We start from the raw sequence: 19102 nt of genomic DNA on the forward strand, positions 1-19102 counted from the left end.
TTAATAGCCATTTAAAAGCATAGGCACTTGGGATTTTATATAAAAAAGTGAAGCCTGTGAAACACATTAAGTAATTTTATTTATTTACAATGCAAATAACAGTGTTCATTTCACTACTCAAAATGGAAGTTCTGACCAAATTTTTTAAAGCTGTAAGTCTGTCTTGTTTTGTTGTGATTTGATATGGAGGAGAGAAATGAGTGCTACTAGGGGCAGTTAGTGTTGAGTGCTGTTACATTTCTCCGCATAGAGACCCGCGTAGTCTCGCACTTCCTAGTCTAAGTCGGTGCCTCCGTAGCTATAATGGTCACTACAAACTCTATAATAAAGATGCAGCATCCAAACCCTCCTTCTGCAGCTGTGGTCTTTGATGGCTTTTTAGTGCTTCTCTTGCTGCCCAGCCTGCCGAGCTGATGGGCAGATGAGGGCGAGATCCGCAGCCAGGGAAGGGGCTGCCACGCGGGCTCCCCCCGCACGGGGTAGGGATCCCTGCGGAGCGGGGAAGGTGGCGGCAACCCACGGCACAAGGTGTCAACCAACCCACCTGTCCTGGGGAGCGCCAGCTTCCCGCCCAGGCCTGGTATAACCACCCGAGTGCTGAAATCCAGCCCTGCGTTAGCTTGGGAATATCTGGTTGTATTTACTTACTTACTTTTTTTTTTAATTCACTAGAATGCTCTTCCTTTCCGTTGGTATCCAGTCAGGGTTTTGCAGCAACCTCTTCGGTGAAGCAGAGGAAAAGCAGCTCGGTCTGAAGCCTCAGGCTTCTGTTACAGCACGTGGGGTGGATGAGATGCTCTGTTTCAGCCTCACTTGGTATAAACTTGGACGTTGGGTTTCTGACACCTTTTGTCACTCATCCATTTTGCAGACCGAAGGCGGAGCTGGAATGTAATGGGTTTGTATCAGTAAGAACGCACTTGGAGGAAATGGAAAATCTTATCTCTTGAATGTCTCAGAGAACAGGCCTGTCACAAGACTCGCTCCAGCCTCCCAGGCCTGGCCGCCACATTGCGGCAGGATCAGACAAACCTGGCTCTGCTCCTGCCTCCCCGTGCCCTATCCCAGCTGTCCCTAACAGTGCTAAGCACCTTTCTTCCCTGGAGCTCCCTTATCTAACATGAGCCTTTCCTTTAAACTGCCCCTCCTTGTCCTGGCATTCTGCAAGAGAAATACCTCCAAGAAACAAGTCACCCTGATGTGACATTGCCCAGCTGGGACTCCCTCAATCTTGCGCCAAATGCGCTTTGAAAATGGGTATAATCTTGCCACTATACACTTTCTGTGATAAATGTAAATAGCCACAAGTTTAATAGATGACATCAAAGGCAGAAATTATTAAGATCCTTGTAGCCTTTGGAAAAGTTTCTCCTCTCCTGTAATGTGAGGAGTTGGGGATGTTTGGTAAGGAGAGGCTTTGCTTGGCCACAGCGTGATGAAAGCAGCTCTCCTTTCCTGCCCCCTTCCCAGGAAGCCCTCTCACAGCTTGCTACTCACAGCCATTTATTTCCTTCCACATTTCTGGATAATTTAGGTAGCTTCGAATTTTCACCTGCCTCGGAGGTCACGAACAAAAGCTGCCGAAGAGGTGAGATTTCTGTATCCCACATACTTCATTCTATTCTATGCAATGTGTGTCTAAAACTTTTTAGCAGGTTAGAAGCAGAACTGGGGGGTGGTGCACGAGCATGCTCAGCTACAGCAGAAAGCAGACAGGGTCTACAGGCTTGCGTTCATTAGCTCCTTGGCAATTATTATTTAGTAATTTTGCTCTTTTTTGTGTGTGTATATATATAATTAATATACGATACACTTAGTCTTCAAAGCAGTAATCAGCTTGCAGGTATAAATCTAATACTATTTTTGCCTAGTAATCCCACTAGTCCCAGCTGGTAACACCCACGAGCAGCGACTGCTTCACCAGTCCTAGGAAGATGTTGGCCCAGCCTTGCCCTGAGGGGCAGGGAAGTGTCCCAACCACCAACTCCGCCTCGTTAGAAGGATTAAATATGGGGAGGTGAGCCTTGTGCAACCGGCCTGTGACAAATCCCAGCACTTTCCCTCATTCCCTTGCCTTCCATTCCCGCAGCACGGCCAGCTGCTGCCCTACGGAGATGGAGGAAGCTCCTTGGTGAAACGCACTCGCTTTGAGGCACGTTCTGCTTCAGGGAGGCGTTTCCTCAAGGCAGGGGGCTGGGGAAGCCCTTTCCACGGCTCCTTGCAGAAACAGCGACCCTGCGCACAACCAGAGGCTGAACTTCAACGTTTTCCATGGAATTATCACCCATCTCCCCTAGAGGGCCCTGCATCTTAAGAAGTCCAGGAATCACATCCCCTTCCGGCACAGCGGGGATGTGGGGACAGGGCTGGGGCCAGGCCCAAAGAACAGGAGCCAGTTATGTTAAAACAAGCACCTGCCCCTGAAACGGGTGAGAGGAGCCTGCTCGTTATGTTCACACTGAATAGGGAAAGGCCCTGACACCATCAGCTTTGAGAGCCCAAGAAAATCTTGTGTGTTTTAAATCAATTCAATAGTTCCTAAATTTAATTTTATATATATAAGTATATATATGTTACTAGGACATGGTTTAGGAGGTTAAAACTACCTCATGAAATGAATGTATAAAAGCCACCTCTTTTAAATGTACCTCCTTCAGACTCAATTCACAGTGCACCGTTCCTGAAATGTAGGCATATAAGCTTGCAAGGCTCAGTTTAGAGAAAAGAAAAACGGTTCCTCCAGCCTGATGTTCTTCCTCTGAAGGAGGGAAAGAATAACCTCATATCTTGTAGATACATGTGCTTGAATATTGTAGTACCGGTGGGAGGGGGGAAAAAAAATTAAATTATGCTGAAGCCTGGTTTTAAGTAGAAACATAAAATGCACATGGTTGTTATAAAAGCAGGGAGACTGGATCATGCGGCACAGACGAAAATGCAGGTTACTGGTCTCCAAGCTGTAGCAGTTCAGTTGCTCTCATGTAAATGTCTAGGCCAGAGCTCCAGCATCTGACCTGCCCGGACTTGCCACAACTTCACTCCTTCTGCCTGAAAGCAGCAGCTGGGCCCACGCTGCCGCCGCCAGCTCTGCCGCACGGAGCACGGGCTGCGCTCCCGGCTCCTGGCATCGGCACGGTCCCAAGGCCAGCGCCTCGGCTGGTTTTTATTTATTTTTTTGGCACCTGTCCTTTGCCCTTCTTTGTACTGGTTAACTTCAGAGTACAAATCTTGAACTGTTGGCATAGACTTTTCTTTAAATATTTGTAGAATTTTCTAAATATTTCACAAGAGGAGGGAAGGGCAGAAAGGTGACTCAAGCATGGGACTATGCTATCACTTTGAGCATGTGTCTGTGATACTTCCCCTTTTCTGATGGCTTTCTATCTTTACAATGTCTTCATAACACACTGAAATCTGGTGACCAGGCTGTGCTTTAGCTGGCATTATGTCCTGCTACTGCCAGCCGTCCTGCACCTTCCTCCCACATTCTTTTAAAATACAGAGACAAAACAAGCAAGCCTGAAACCAAGGTCAACCTTATCAACTGCAGCTGCAGTTCTACCCCAAAGCACCAGATCTTTATAGCTGCACTAAGTTACAGATAAATAAGGATTTACTATACAACATTCTGTAAATATAAGCACGTGTATATATATATATATATGTATATATACGTTAGCAGTGCAGTAGTATTTAGTAAAAGTGTTCTGGTTGCTTTTTTTAAATCTCTTTATGTGGTATTTTTATTACATCAACCCTTACTGTGCTGGAAGTAGCCTGCAGCTTTCTGTGCCTTGCTTTGTCAGGAATCATTCCTCTTTTACTGTTTGATTCTGCAGACAAAGGCTTGCAGCAAGGGACCCCCCAAAGGCAGTAAAATTCCCCAAAGCCACCACTGTTGTCCTTTAAGGGGAGTCCCCTCTTCTCGCTGCACTTAGCAGCTCATATGTTACCTCGCAGCTTATGTTACCAGACTGCTCAAGTTGCGGCGCTCAGGCCGTGCACTGTGACATTTCTCCTCTGTGCATTTTTACTGCAAGCAGATGCCACGAAAGCTGCTTAAAAAAAGTCCCGTATGCCGGCATGGATCCCGTTTGCTGCTGCACAAATTGGGTGGTTTGGTCTGTGCACAACACAAAACGTGGATGGCTTTGCTTACGTCTGCCTCTTTGCTGATCTGAGCCATCACCTTTCGAGTGTGTCCATGTTTCAACAAAGAATTACACTAATTAACACGGCGTGCGGAGGGGATGCACGAGCACGCCCTGGCACTGCTCCCGCGGGTGCTCCTTTCTGCTGCTTCCCCCGCCCTGGGCCCATGCTCGGAATTTTCTCTCAAAGAACGGTCTAAAGAGTGAATATGGCTGAAGGAAACCCCACCGCAACCAGGAAGGCCCAGCGACCTCTGGGCTACGCCCGCGCTCCTTTTCCACACCACGCGCTGGCCGCGGCGCACGTGTATAGACCCCCTCGCACGTGGGTGCATTTTTCATTCGTGGCGGGGCCGCTGCCCCACTCCTTGCTTAGGTGAGGCAGGCGCCTCACGGGCCAGCCCGCTGCAGCCTCCATCTTGTGCCGGGCAGCCGGGTGTGTGTGTTAGTGTGTGGCAGAATGGGAGCGCGGCTCGGCCGGGCCCGCCCGGGGCTCCTCGCCCGCTCGCCGGGGCCGCCCCGCTCAGCGAGGCCGCTCGCGGCGCGGCGGCTCCGTGCGCGACGTGACGGGCCCTGGCGCGCGGCGCAGCGCCCCGCGGGGGCGGGGCGCCGACAGCCGTCGACGGGCAGGCAGCCTGACCAATGGCGGCGCGCGGCGGCGCGGGGAGGACCAATGGGCGCGGCGCGGGGGCGGGCGGCGGCGGCGCGGCGCGGGCGGCGGCGGGCGCTGCGGCAGAGCGCGCGGCGGCGCAGGACGGGCAGCACACGCGGGCAAGATGTCGCTCTCCAACAAGCTCACCCTGGACAAGGTGGACGTGAAGGGCAAGCGCGTCGTCATGAGGTGAGGCTGGGGCCTGTGGACGTGCGGGACACTTGGCGTTTGCCCTTAGGAGCAGCTCGCTCGGGGTTGCGCGTCTCCCCTGAAGGGATGCGAGGAAAAACTTATTGCCTGAGCAGTGGCATTTCTGGCCCTCTGAGCAGACATGTGCTGCGGAGCAATCTCGCTCACAGAGCCAGTCCCCAGCAGGTAATGGCCACTTCCCTCCTTGCAATTCTCGGCCTGGCTTCGAGAACACACTGAAGCAGCAGGGTACGTGCTGCCTACGCGCTTCCCGCCGGCGCCTGGTTTCCCTGAAAAGCTCCGCCATGTGCTCCCCGTGCCGCTAAAGCCAGGGCCTTTCCTCCCTCCGATCCATGGTAATTGCAGCTTGCTCCTGCCAGCCAAACGGGGGCGCGGGAGGAGGAAGGATTCAAGGAGAGCTCAGGTTTCAGGGCACCGTGCAGCGGGATGGGGCCTGCCTTTGGTAGCCCTGCTGTGCAGTGCAAGCCATTCTTATGTTCCTTGTTTTGAACAACAGCACAAGAGCGGTGCTTCCCCCCAGCTTCTTTCCAGGATTAGCCCACTGTGCTGTGGGCTGCCAGCTGAATTCCTTCTGCTCGGATGCCTCTTTAGCCATCAGTTCCTGAAGCTCTCTCTATGTTTTCTTGTGCTGAACATACTACAGAAAAAATCCAAGCAGCCTATTGAATTTTGGTGCTCTTTAATACTGAACGGTTGATAAAGTGTAATGTAGCATTTCTTATTCTGATATGCGGTTAGGTGTTTTCTTCCTCCTCAAAAGAAAGCGATTCTGCTTCTTAGTGATCCCATTTTGGCCATGTTTTCCGTGAATGGGTCGGATAGGAGAAAAGATCCGTCATTTTGGTGTCCGATGAGTAAGTTCAGCTTGGAGCCGTTATGCAACTCGGCTTCCTGTTGCTGTGCCATGGGCACGCGGCGGTCAGCGATGGCTGGTGAGACTCCTCCCTTCCGGCTGCATCCGGCTGCGGAGCGCGGCGAGGTTAGCGCCGCGTCCACGCGAGATCTCCTCCGGGGATGTTCTGAGCCGCAGCAGTTAGATGCGGAGAAGTTAAAGTTAAATAATTAAAGCACATGGTCCAGTACAACAGCCGTGTCTCCAAATAAGAGCTCTGCTTTGAAAAGCTCACAAAAAGGCAGAAATAGGAGAACACGATATTACTATATATTATCCACTTCCTTTCCCTGAGAAACCCCCAAGTAGGTGATCTGAGAGCATGGTTTTCTAAAGGAATAGCAGTTTCCAGTCCCAGTTTTCTTTTTCTGCTTCAGCATCACTGCTACTATGGTCCTAACTGTTGGGATATGTTAGTGGCATAACTTTAATGTTTATTCTCTGTTTAAATTTTATTGTCACAATATAGGCTAATAAAATGTTAACTTCATAATAGGACTTGTGCATGGCAGAACTGAAAATCTTACTCTAATTGTAACTGCTTTTCTAGCAGCTCCCTTTACCAGCAGGCTTCATTATTCTTTGTAAAAGAATATTGTTTGTTGCATTTGTTGCATATTCAATTCTTACTGTTTTTTAGGGTTGACTTCAATGTTCCGATGAAGGATCACAAAATAACCAACAATCAAAGGTAAGCCCCATTTCCCATCACCGATAGAAGCCCCAAAGTCCATTTTCTCCCCGGTTTCAGCCCAGTATTGTCAGGTGCTTGTGGTCAAGCTGTCAGTTGCAGCTGCCAAGCAATTAAAGGTATCTCCAGAGAAAATCTGACAATTCTTATTCAAAAACAAACAAAAACAAAACCTGCAGCTGTTAGCAAACTATGCTTATAACAAGGCTTCTCATCATAGCTGCTGTGGAAAGTATATAGAAGATGTCTCTAATAGCACAGATCTTAAACTTGATTTTGATTTAACTGGTTGCAGTGTCAAGGCTGTTTCACAAGCACCTCTCTGGCTGAATGTGAGATTTTGTTGTGTAAGCTCACTGTTCAACATCCCCAACTTTACTGGGACTGCTCCAGGAACACTGATGTTCCAGTTTCTTGGCATTTCTTAGCTACAAGCAGTGAGCAGAATGTGGACAGCAAAGTTCATTTAACTCTTGTGCTCTACATCTCACAGAATATTACAGTGAAACATCTGAAAATGTGTTGAGATGTATAACTGTAACATTTCCTGCCTGCCTGCCTTCCCTGGGAGAGGACTAGGTTGGATAAGATCCCCTAGGGAAGCTGTATTCTGTGACATGCGGTTAGTCTTGTGGACCTAAGTATCAGCACGCACAGGGTTCCTGAGAAGCCCAGCGTTCCTTTTGGGGGAATACTACTGGTGATCCCATGCTGTTTTCATGTAGTATGTTGAATCATGCCAACACCCAAGGTAGGATGGACTTCTTAAATAACAATCCTGCTCTTGTGCTGGCTTTCTTCTGTCTCTTTTGAGGGGTGACTCCCATGGCTCTCAGCTAAGTGGTCAGTAACTCTTAATTTCACTTGTTCTTCTCTGCTGTTACAGAATCAAGGCAGCTGTTCCTACCATCAAGCACTGCTTGGATCATGGAGCAAAGTCAGTGGTTTTGATGAGTCACCTGGGCCGCCCAGATGGTGTTCCCATGCCTGATAAGTTCTCCTTGGCTCCAGTGGCCGTGGAACTTAAAGCGCTCATGGGCAGGTGAAGTAGAAGAGCTGTTCAGCATCCCTCAGGCCCTCTCTTTTGGTTGAGCCGGATGCTTCCTGCTCTGAAAGGAAGAGTGCTGACAAGGTATATCTTGTGTCTCCAGGGAAGTCTTATTTCTGAAGAACTGTGTTGGTCCTGAGGTGGAAAAAGCCTGTGCCAATCCTGCAAATGGCTCCATCATCCTCCTGGAGAACCTCCGGTTCCATGTAGAAGAAGAAGGGAAGGGGAAGGATGCTTCAGGGAACAAGGTGATGCTCGTGGTCTAGGCTGTGTGGGTACCTGCACTGGCCTGCACTTTGTACCTCGTTTGCTCTAGACCAACAAGGAGCTTGTGTTCTGGCTATTTTCAGAAGGGTGTCAGGGTGCTGCTGTGTAGTGTGTCCGATCACCTCTGTTGTGCTCTTCCCTAGAGGTTGAGTCAATGCATTGAATATATGATGGCAAATCTGACATACAAAAGGGCCTTGGAGCCTTAGGAGCTCTCCGTGGACATTATCTTTGTGGAACCTCGTTTAGTGCTAAACTAAGCTCATTGATCTAAAAAAGAAAGGGGAAGCACTATGTGTATCTTCTTCACATCTCAGTTTTTTGGGGGGACTGTAAAACATCCTTGAGAAGTCACAACATGTGCTGGCTATAGGTAAGCACTGAGTATTTTGAGCAACAGGAAGACTTCCAAAATTAAAGTCTTTAAGATGGCTATGTCACAGGTGGCATAATCTGAGAGAAAGGCTGAGAAGGGCTGTGCAGGCAATTGCTGGTTGCTGCCGCTTACACTTCTATCTGAGAATCTCCAGAGCAGAAAACAAAGTCTGTCAGAGATACCTTATGTCATTGAGACCATAAAAAACACATTTCCTTCATTGTTTTCTGCTTAATGTTGTAATACAAGGTCTAAGTGTTGTGCTGTGGAGGGATTTTCAACCCCCTGTGTAAAGCTGCTTTCTCCTGGAGTAGCCAGCTCGGTGCACCTCTGACATTTTCCTGAAGGTCAGGAAGAATGCTTGCTCCAGACAGCTGCTTTTCTTAGCGATGGTGACCCCATTAACTTTCCTGAGGCCTTGGCTCCTTTCAGCTGCACTGCATGGAGAGGAATGCCGACATCGTGTGGTGCCCTTTATGGGTTGACACAGGACTCTGTAGCTTGAAAAAATGGCCAGAGAACCAGGAAGTTTTTGCAGGGAGCAATGAGAAGTTGAACAAGTCTGGAGTTACTCCCCACCACCTTGTGCCACTGAAAGCCAGTATGTGGCAGGGAGAAGAATGAGACAAGACTTTAATTTGCTTTGGGAAACATTCCCTTGATTTTGTGTCCTTGTGTAATTGGCGCATTATTTAGCTGGCTGTAGGTATATGGAGGCATGCAGTGCAGCTGAGCACAAAATCAGAGGTGCTGTTGACAGACCAATTTCTTGTCCTAATAGAAATGAAAGCCAGTGCTGTGGAAATAGAGGTGCTATTCAAAGACACAGACTGAACTGGCAATTGGAAAATGTGATTCCCCAAAGCAGCACTTAACTTTGCTGTGTAGAGCCAGGCATTTTAGCAAGTAAGGAGCAGTTGACAGCAGTGTTCTACAATCTTGTAGGCCCTTGGCTTGTCTTTTTCTGCTAAGGCTGCATGAGTAAGCAGGGCATCCAAAGCCTTGCTGAACACACCTGCTGTATATTAGAGTGTTTCCTGTTGTCACCTCTGTGATACTGCATCCGAGTATGAGCAGAAGCAGTCGGAGAAGAAGCCTCACTTGTGATGGTGAGCTGATAGGTGGGAAGGCCCTTAGAGAGGTGTTTGCCTGACTGCTACTTGGGGCTCTTCAACAGCACATGGCTACAAACTAGATCCAAAAAGTCCCTTTACTCTCAGGAGAGCTCTGCTGTCTTTCTGGTGGTGGGAAAGAAAACTGAACAACTTGAAGGATCTGGTAGGATGCCGGAGGATGGAGAAAAAGCCTGTTAACAGGAATGTGTCTGTTCACACCTGCTACACACTTAGCTTATTTCCAGTATTCCTGAATTTGTTGGTGTCACCATGGTCTGTGTTAGTGCACAGGATATTTATAAATTAGTCCTCACCTTAATGTGGTTGCCAAGTGAATTCTTCCAGAACTCATCCTTTACCTGTGGTGACAGGAACCAAACTTGCCTGCATAGCAGCTGAGCATGAATGTATTTGCTCTCGTCTTAGCACTGTCTTGGCACAGTGCACCCTTTCTTTGATAGGATTCACTGCACATAATTGAAAAATTTGTTCGAGAGAGGCCCAAAGATTGATAAAGCTGCAATTTATTCCTGCCTTACTATTTCCTTAAGAATTTGATGCTTGAGGTAAGCTTGAAGCTTGAAATGCGGTGAGCTACAAGATAAGCTCGTGAGTTTCCACAGCGGCCTTTTCTTTGGGTTTACCAGCCAAATGGTAGAATTTTATTCTAATGTCAAAACCAGCTCTGTGTTTGTAACTGAATAGCACAAACTTGTCATTCTTCTATCTTTTTAGATCAAGGCTGACCCAGCCAAGGTGGAGGCTTTCAGAGCTTCTCTTTCTAAACTGGGAGATGTTTATGTCAATGATGCTTTTGGAACTGCCCACCGAGCTCACAGGTATGAATTCATCTTTCTGCCACAGGCCCAACTGCAAAATGTTGTCTACTGTGAAAACACAATACTAATTATTCTCATGGAGTGTGTGGTCAAATATGTATGCATCTTTATTTTATAATCCAGTGTTCCTGGAGGAAGGAATCTCTTCTTTTACTATCACTATTTGCTTCTCAGCATTTTGGATCTAATGTCTTCCAAATCAAAATAGTTCATGAAAAAACAACCTCAGAGCAGTAAACAAATGCAGCTGGCTTGGGAAACCAGGAAAAGAAAAATCTTATGTTTGTCTTCATACAGATAGTCGATATTCTCACTGCTGCAGCTGACTAAAGGATTGCCTTGGTAATGCTGTGAGACACGAGGTTGTTTGGACCTGTACTGATGCAAATGTTTTTCCTTTCTTCACTTTTTTTTTTTTTTTTTCTTCCTATAGCTCCATGGTAGGTGTGCATCTGCCTCAGAAGGCTGCTGGCTTCCTGATGAAGAAAGAACTGGATTATTTTGCTAAGGCCCTAGAGAGTCCAGAGAGACCCTTCTTAGCAATTCTCGGAGGGTAAGACGAAAGAATGAACCCATTTTTTATTTCTCTTTAAAACCCAGTTTTCTCACTGTAAGAAATGAGAAGTTTTCTTGGTTTGTTTCAAACAAGTGCTTTTCTTGGAACTATACTTGCCATTCAGACTTGTAGATACATGCTGAGATATCTGTAGGATATGGATTATAGAGGAGCTAACTGACCCTATCCACTCCTGTAATAATGTTATCCCTGATAACATCCCTCATATATCTCTTAACCATCTTATTCTCCCCAGCTTCAGTTAGTCCATGGCAGCTTGAACCATCTTTCCCCACCACCTTGAGTTAGTCCATGGCAGCTTGTTGAACAGGCAAACCAGGAGAGCTATTGGATACACATGATGGCCCTGAAACATTGTCAGTGACCTTTCCTCTGCGGTTCAGGGTACAAGCATCCTGCAAGCTCAGCACCTTCTAAGTTGACACAGGCTGTCATTATGCAATGGTGACCTACTGTAGCTGGGTGAGCCCCTGCTCTTTAGCAACAGCTCATATACGAGAAGTCTTGAAGGTGCGAAACTGGAAGACTACTTGGGTCTAGAAATAATTTCCCACCGCTGCTGATTCTTGTAGTATATGCATGCTCAGTTTAATAACAGGAGTTTTATCACAGAGTTTGCTAATTAATGCAAAGCTTCAACACCCTAACATTCCCATGTTCTCAGTTAAAGTATCTGGCTTATTCCTGCTGTTTTCACACATGAACATCTTCCAAATTTTAGAGTTTGCAGGCTACGCATCATAAAGTGGGTAGCCATCGCTATGTATTCCTCATTGACCTTGGTAGAATCAAGGGAAAGTTAGTTACTTTATCACCCCATCAGATATTAGAGTTCAGGTTGCACTTCAATGGCGTTATTAAAATATCAGGCCTATTAGTAAAGTCTGGAAGTGTTGTAAATCCCATGGGAACAAAATAACCTTATATTAGAGGGGTGCGAAGAGATGGGCAGCATTTCAAAGCCTGGGGCTGGATATAAAACTTGCTGTGGGGCCAAGGACTGATTAATACCAACTGTGCAATATAGTGAAACACGGTAGGAGATCTGAGAGCAGTTGAGCGCCACAGAATAACTGTTTGAAAACAGCACCGTTCTAGTGGTGCTGCAGCTGCTCCCAGGTGAGATGATAGCATCTTAGCAAGTTTTGCTCCATGGTCTCCTCCTACAGTAGCCCAGGAGGAAGTCTCAACTTGAAAGCTGCAGGTTGGCTGTATAGCAAAACTGGACTCAGAAGTTTAAGTGGGAAGAATTGTTTTAACAAGTGAAATGCAAATAAATGTACTGGCAAAGGAAAACTATGTGCAAGAAAGCAATTCAGTGTTAGGAGCAGAGTATGTGCAAGTGAAGGAGGCAGAAGTCCCACTCGCCTTCCCAGCTGTTTTCTTGCCTGGAGCTCTGCACGGGAAGGTGGGCCCTGCAGGATTTTGATGTGGCTCTCTTTGTATCATTGGTAGCTTCTTTATCAGTTCAGCTCCCATAGCACAGTGACGCTACTACTGCACTGCTTGAATTCAGTGCATGGCATTAAAGAGGGAAGACAGGAGATTTGAGTCCATTTCTTGCCTCTTTTTTACCTTCTTACATAACATAATTTTGGCATTGTTCTTTCGTTATCGTTTGTATCTCGTGCCAAAGGCATCAGTCATCTGCTTTTGTGGGGCAGTTCTGGAGGTCACTTTGGGTATTTTGAAGCTAGGCTGAGTGTGCTGGGGAGCTGAGCATAGGACAGTGAATCAGGGTTGGACAGGGGTTGTGAATGGCATTGCTCTAATCCCAGCTCTGCCCTGCTGGACAGCTCAGGGGAATAGGTATTAAAGTGTCAGGTGAGGCTCATATATAAACAGGGAGGGAAAGTAAGGCTGAAGAATGCTCCTGTAAGTCACTGTTTAACACTATGCTTATTACACTGCCAGATTCCCTCCTTTCTGTCCACTCCTCATGATTCCTTTGTTGTCTTGGTCTAAAAGAGAATATATTTTGTCAGAAAGGGTTCTGGTTATGGCTACACTGTTCACTCTTTCTCTCTGTCTTCAGAGCTAAAGTTCAGGATAAGATCCAGCTGATCAATAACATGTTGGATAAGGTCAATGAGATGATCATTGGTGGTGGAATGGCATTCACCTTCCTCAAAGTGATCAACAACATGAAGGTATGAAAATAGCAGTTCTGTGAATGTTTCCAGTAAAGGTGATGATCCGAAGTGTCTCTTGTGTGTTTTGGTTTTGAGAATTTGCTGTATTGACTCTTGTGAGAGCAGAGAAGCATGGAGAATTTTCTTGACAGTCAGTCTGCAAAAACAGGGATTAATGCTGATGGTTAGGTAGGTTAAGGGAGCAGTCTCTCCAGATTTGCCACCCAAGCAGCGTGGCTGACTGCTGCTGTTCTCTTGTAATGACAAATGTAATTGTAAAAACAAATGCCTGACTCTTTTCCTCTCCTCCTCTCCCCCTGACTGTTTTTATAGATTGGCAACTCCCTGTTTGATGAAGAGGGATCAAAAATTGTCAAGGACCTCATGGCCAAGGCAGAGAAGAATGGTGTGAAAATTACTCTGCCTGTTGACTTTGTCACTGCAGACAAATTTGATGAGCATGCACAGTCTGGAGAAGCTACAGTGGCTTCAGGCATTCCTGATGGCTGGATGGTAAGTTTTAATGCACTAAAAATGCACAGTAAGCAGGGAAGGACACTTTTTTAAGAACTAAGAAAAGTACTAATGACCCTTTGTAAATGTTTCAGAAGGGAGTCAGCTGGGTCTGTTGGCTTAATGAAACTGAAGCCCTATGGTTTGTCTTGAATTTTTAAGCCTAAAGTAGCTTTTGAGAGATTTGGATTAAGAAGCAAACTTCTTAAACCTTTGTATCTGAGCGCAGCAGTAATCAATCCTTTTATTTGGCCAGAATTTAATTAGAGTAGGCAAAAGCTTTCTAACTTAGGCTTTAAACATCTGACATAGATTTAAAAATGACTTATTCATATTAAAAAGACAAATACCACACCAGACTCCACCCTACAGCAGCTGCTAGCAAACCTCTTGGTTTCTCAGTATTCACTGCATACAGAGAAACTCTCATACTGGGTCTGTTGCAGTTTCTTCGTCAGCAGCTAGCTTGCTGCTGTGCCCACGGAGCCATCAGGCCTTTCCAAGCTCCATGGCTAAGCTGTCTGCTTCACATCTTACAAGTGTTTGACGCGTAGGGGTGTTTATGGAGAGGGATTCTGTTGGATGCGTCATGAAGGGCAGGGGCAAAAAAAGGAAAAATGGCTTCTGAGGATCCCAGCTAAACATTGGTAACTTGAGATGAGGGTTGGCAGTAACTGTATGTATGATTTCTTTTTTGTCCTAGGGCTTGGATTGTGGCCCTGAGAGTAGTAAGAAGTTTGCTGAAGCTGTGGGCAGGGCGAAGCAAATTGTGTGGAACGGTCCAGTTGGTGTCTTTGAGTGGGACAAGTTTGCCAGAGGAACCAAATCCCTGATGGACAAAGTGGTGGAAGTAACTGGAAAGGGCTGCATCACCATTATTGGTAAGCAGTTGTATGTGTTGGTTCCTGTCTTGGTAAATCCAAGCAAGAAGCATCTGCTTGCTGGTGCCAATTTGAAAAATATTTGCCAAATTGTTTCCCTTCTCCAATGTTCTCAGCTTACAGGCATGGCTGTGAAAACCACTGCATGCATTCGTGCAGAGCATTTGGGAGCAAGACTATGTTGTTTAAGCTGAACAAAATCTGTTTCTTTTGCCTCACTGATCTTTTTCTTTCTTCAACAGGCGGTGGAGATACAGCCACTTGCTGTGCAAAGTGGAACACTGAGGATAAAGTTAGCCATGTGAGCACTGGAGGTGGTGCCAGCCTGGAGCTGCTGGAGGGTAACTGTTCTCTCCTCTTAACTTGTTTGAGCAAATCGTGTAGTTCTGGGTGAAGAAAGGACAACAGCAGGATTTATGTCTTTTGTGTTTTGCCTGGTGGAATTGCACGTAACCTTTGAGCAATGTGCTCCTCATAGCTCTTTTAACCTTAGCTCCCCTTAAGGAGGGGAAAGAAAATGAAGGATTCTTGCAAATAAATTGTTTGCCCAACCCAGAAACAAAAAATGCTGGGATAGAAAATAAGATAGCCTTGAGATCAGGCCCTTTTTCACCCTGAGTCTTGCTAACCAGGCTGTTTTAAACACTAAGATACAGCCATTTTCCATTTGCGAAATTTTGTCTGAATGATCTTGAAGGCTAGATGCCTCATCTTTTAGAGCATGTTTTGAAATCCTCTGGTTTGGGGGAGCCCTCTAGTGATCGCTTAAAAATCTGCACAAGAGGGCTTGGAATCCAAAATGGTGAGAATTTACAGGATTTTTCTAATGAGTTACATTGTACTCTAAATGAGTTTTTGTTTCCTCTGGTAATTAGCTGTTTCCCAATATGTGTAAATCATCTAATACTGTCAGCTGCTCTGTAGAAGAGAAATTGCAATAAACTGCATTGCAGCTGTTAGTTTCCAACAGTTACATGCAAGACAGAGCTTTTGTTTCTGTTGCCTAGGGAGTGATGGTGAAGGGAAAGAATCCAGATGGCTAGAAGGAAACACTGCAACTCATTTATTCAAAGGGACAAAGTTGTCTAAGTTTTGGCCCAAAATGCCTGGTTGTGTGTGTGATCTTTTAAATGTAACGGAAGTCTAGCTAATTAGAAAAGCTTCTGAAGATTAAAAAAGAAGAAAGAATGATCAAACAATCTAGTGGGTTCTGAACAGTGTTAGAATTCAGTGCTGCCACACAGCTTGACCATTTGAAGGTGGGCTTTCTCAAAAAAGCAAAGGCAGAATGGTCTGTCTTCAGTATTAAAGAAGGATGAAAAGATACTTTAGAAAATGCTACACTTCATTAATCTGGGCCTTCTTACTTGAAGGTGAGCAGATTTCTTGCTCCTGTCTGCAGATATATGAGTGCAGTTGTGCTCTGGATACTCACTAAAACATCGCTTTTGTGAAACAGTTCAAATATAACCTACATGCCTGAATAGCTACAAAAGTGCATGGAGGTCTCTGCCCTTTTTCATCTATAATTTCTTAAACTGCTAACAGGTAAGGTTCTTCCTGGTGTGGATGCCCTGAGCAACGTGTAAAGAGCAGATGCCTCCCCAGTTCCTGTTCCTGTGCACAGCCCCTGAGATTCAACACTTCAGCGCTTCTGTATTTCAGCTCTGCACTAGGCAGATCGCAGAATGTAGATGGAAATCGGACAGGGTTTGAGAAGAAGACAGCAGAGAGATCTTACGACCGCGGTTTACATCATGTGGATTTGTCCACTGTGATCCCACTTGAATTAATGTAGTTTGTTTAAATCGATGTTGTGACTTTAGAGTGTATATATTTATATTTTGCCTTTTCAAAGAGAATAATCCCTATTAGGCCTGTCCCTTTCTCAGAAAGGTGTGCACTGTTTAGCTTCCTCAATGTTTTAGCAGGCATTCTCATCACTTGACAAACGGTTCAGAAAGCAGAGGGGCTCCAATTTTTTTGGAGGCTGACTGTAATAGCTGCTAAATAAACATATTTAAAGTGCTAACATCTTGTACATGGTTCTTCTTTTAGACTGCTAGAATAGTTTGTTTTAGAATACCTTCCTTGTGGCTTGAGGCAGTGAAGATCTTTTTACACTCTTTTTTTTTTTTGGTCAAAATATTGGGATGTATAAACATCCTGTCCATCAAAGTGAACGTTGCTGGTAAGAAAATTTGATTGTTAGAGATGTGTAATAAAGAAGTGATCTTTAAAAGCACTACAGCTAACATAGCAGAACCTGCAGTTTGGACAATTAGGGTTGTGTGTGTGGCTTAGGCCTGTTGCAGAACCACAAGAAGCATCGGTGGAAGACCACCGACACTGTGCAAATGGATGAAGTTGGCATTCCCAGCTTGACTACCATGGGTTGGCTCTTAGGCTTGCTGCAGGACCCAGATGTGAGCACAGCATGGCTCTAAACCAACTCCAGGTCTACATCAAACTCTGCTTCAGAGCAGCCAAAAGTGTGTTTTGGATTATATAAGCAGTCACGGCTCTGCATGTACAATAAGATCTGTAAAAGGATGGGGTGCTCCGGATCTGCTTGTGTAAAGTAAAGCAGTTCTTGCTTGCCCCTTTTCCTTGTGAATTCCTGGTGTCTCCCTATATGTTTTGCGTGGCCTCAGCTGTATAAAGCAGTGAGGATGAACCATGGAATAAACCTTTGGGGTAAGCAGTAAACCACAACGTGGCGTGTACTTTTAAGTGAGTGTGTGTGTGTGTACAATTTTAGCAAAACAAAGTGGGAGCATGTGGTATAAACAGACAGTCTATCTGCCAAATTTTACTTGGTCACAGTGGGATGCAAATTAAAACCCAATAAAGCCACGTATGAGGTATGTACTCGCTGCATTTTAAAACTAAAAATTACTCTTGCACAGTAAACCTAGAACGATGCAAAGGAGGGGACCTCTGTCTTTCTCCTCTCCCCTCCTTTGCAAGTCTCCTGAGCATTGTCCCATTACATGTGAATTATGTGGATTTTTTCAAGGACTGCTTCCTAGCTGCTACTCGTGTTTTCCAGGCAGAGGTGCAGACCTCCAACAGCTGCAGTACCGAGGCAAAGAAAGGAGTGAGCGTGTCGGCCGCAAAAAAAGGCCGATTTTGGAAACCCAGGACTGCAAAAACAAACACTTCACTATGTTTTGTAACAGCCCCTTCTTGCCTAGCTCTGGCAAACGTGGTCTTGTGACAGCACATCCCACGTTAATGTGGCTCCCACACCCCTGTGCTCCTGCATTCCCACAGAGCAGAAACGCGCTCTGCCTCCTTCGCTCCGGTCTTGGTACTTACCATGAAAGGTCTGTACACGGCCACTGCCTCCAGTGGGGCTTCTCCCCTCTTCATTGAAAGCGGCGTAGCAAAATGAGGCTGAAACCCTGGGCAAGGAGTAGTAACGCTCCGTAAACGCAGAGACCCACCTATAAAAACATTTTCTGCCTGATTTGAGGTGGTTACTACTTGCATCTTTAAAAGCTCTTTTTTCTTTCCATGAAACTTATTTTACCTCTGGCAAGTTTCAGGTCTCTGCTTGAAGCAGAACGATCCCAACACACCAAAGGTTCAGTTTAGTTTTATGTGTTTTAAAGAGAAGGGATGGCACATCCCAACACTGAGACCACCCTTGCTATGTGCTTGATGACCAGCAGCTAATTACCGACTTTTCTCCAGACATAAAAACATTCTCCCTTATAATTTTGTGTCATCACCTGCATATTGTTGTGGTAAAATGTGCTTTTAGGCAGCAAGATGTTGTTTTTATATATTTGACAGTATCTGGAATTACAGATTTTTTTCTAGACTTATTTTTACATCCATTCTAGCAATATTTCTCTGAACACGGATCTGCAACAGTCCTGCTCTTATGTCAGCACTGTATTTGCTGAGGATATTTAGGGGGATGAGGAACGTCGCTAACTGGAAACACTGTGGAAAAGATGGTGGGAAGATGAAGCAGTTGCCGAGACATGATCCAATGGGCTGTTGATAACAGTCAGGTGAGGTAAAAACCATGAAGCGCTTTGGTATTTACAGCTGAGATTCCCAATTTTACCACTGAAGACATCAAGCACACAGCCCACCCAGCAAACACCTCTCAGCAGGGACAGGGCACCTTCTCGATGGCATCTTGGCCTGGAGCTGGCACTGGATGAGGCAGGAGGAAGCAGAGGAATCGGCAGGCCATGCAGCCCAGTAGTGCCTCAGAGCACAAGGATGGTGAGAGGACAGTGGTATCTAGGGCCCACCACAGTGAAACGGCCACCCTGGGCAGTGGAGCCAGCTTGCAGCCTGTGCAGGGGAGGCCACTGTGGCACGTGGGGAAGCCGTGAAGGCTGTGAAGATGCCTGGCATCTCCCTGGGCCTGCCCGCCTGCCTCCCTGAGGGGCGGCAGCCATTTTGTGAGTGTGCCATGGCGACGGGGAGATCCCCCCGCACCCGCTTCCCCTACACGTTAAGGTCCCCGCACTCCCCCGGGCCGAGGCTCAAGGAGGACATTGGCGCTTGGGATTCTCCCTGTGCCACCTCGGGAGCGATGCCTGGAGGCAGGGGCGAGCGGAGCCTCCCGCCAGCCGCTATTTTGGGCGGCTTCGCCACAAACGGGCGGGGCGGAGAGCGAGACTACATGTCCCGGCAGCCCCCGCGGCCGCACCCTACCGCCGCGCTCCGCCCCGGGCGCGCGGGGGCTGCCGGGGGCCGTAGTCGTGGCGGCGCCTGGCGGGAGCGAGGAGG

At 46.6% G+C, this 19102-nt stretch overlaps 1 protein-coding gene across 1 annotated transcript; it reads left to right on the forward strand.

Annotated features, from left to right (window-relative positions):
* The first annotated feature begins 4848 nt into the window (after positions 1–4848).
* On the forward strand, positions 4849–16376 carry PGK1 (phosphoglycerate kinase 1). Its single transcript, XM_088527526.1, has 11 exons — positions 4849–4992; positions 6546–6596; positions 7483–7638; positions 7748–7892; positions 10138–10241; positions 10675–10794; positions 12854–12968; positions 13284–13463; positions 14167–14344; positions 14587–14685; positions 15893–16376. The coding sequence occupies exons 1-11, from the start codon at positions 4928–4930 to the stop codon at positions 15931–15933; spliced, it is 1254 nt and encodes a 417-aa protein (XP_088383652.1). The 5' UTR covers positions 4849–4927; the 3' UTR covers positions 15934–16376.
* Positions 16377–19102: the final 2726 nt, after the last annotated feature.

The sequence above is a fragment of the Tinamus guttatus genome, unplaced genomic scaffold (genome assembly GCF_059628265.1).
Source record: "Tinamus guttatus ecotype Peru unplaced genomic scaffold, ASM5962826v1 Tinamus_guttatus_pri_ptg000287l, whole genome shotgun sequence".
NCBI lineage: Eukaryota > Metazoa > Chordata > Aves > Tinamiformes > Tinamidae > Tinamus > Tinamus guttatus.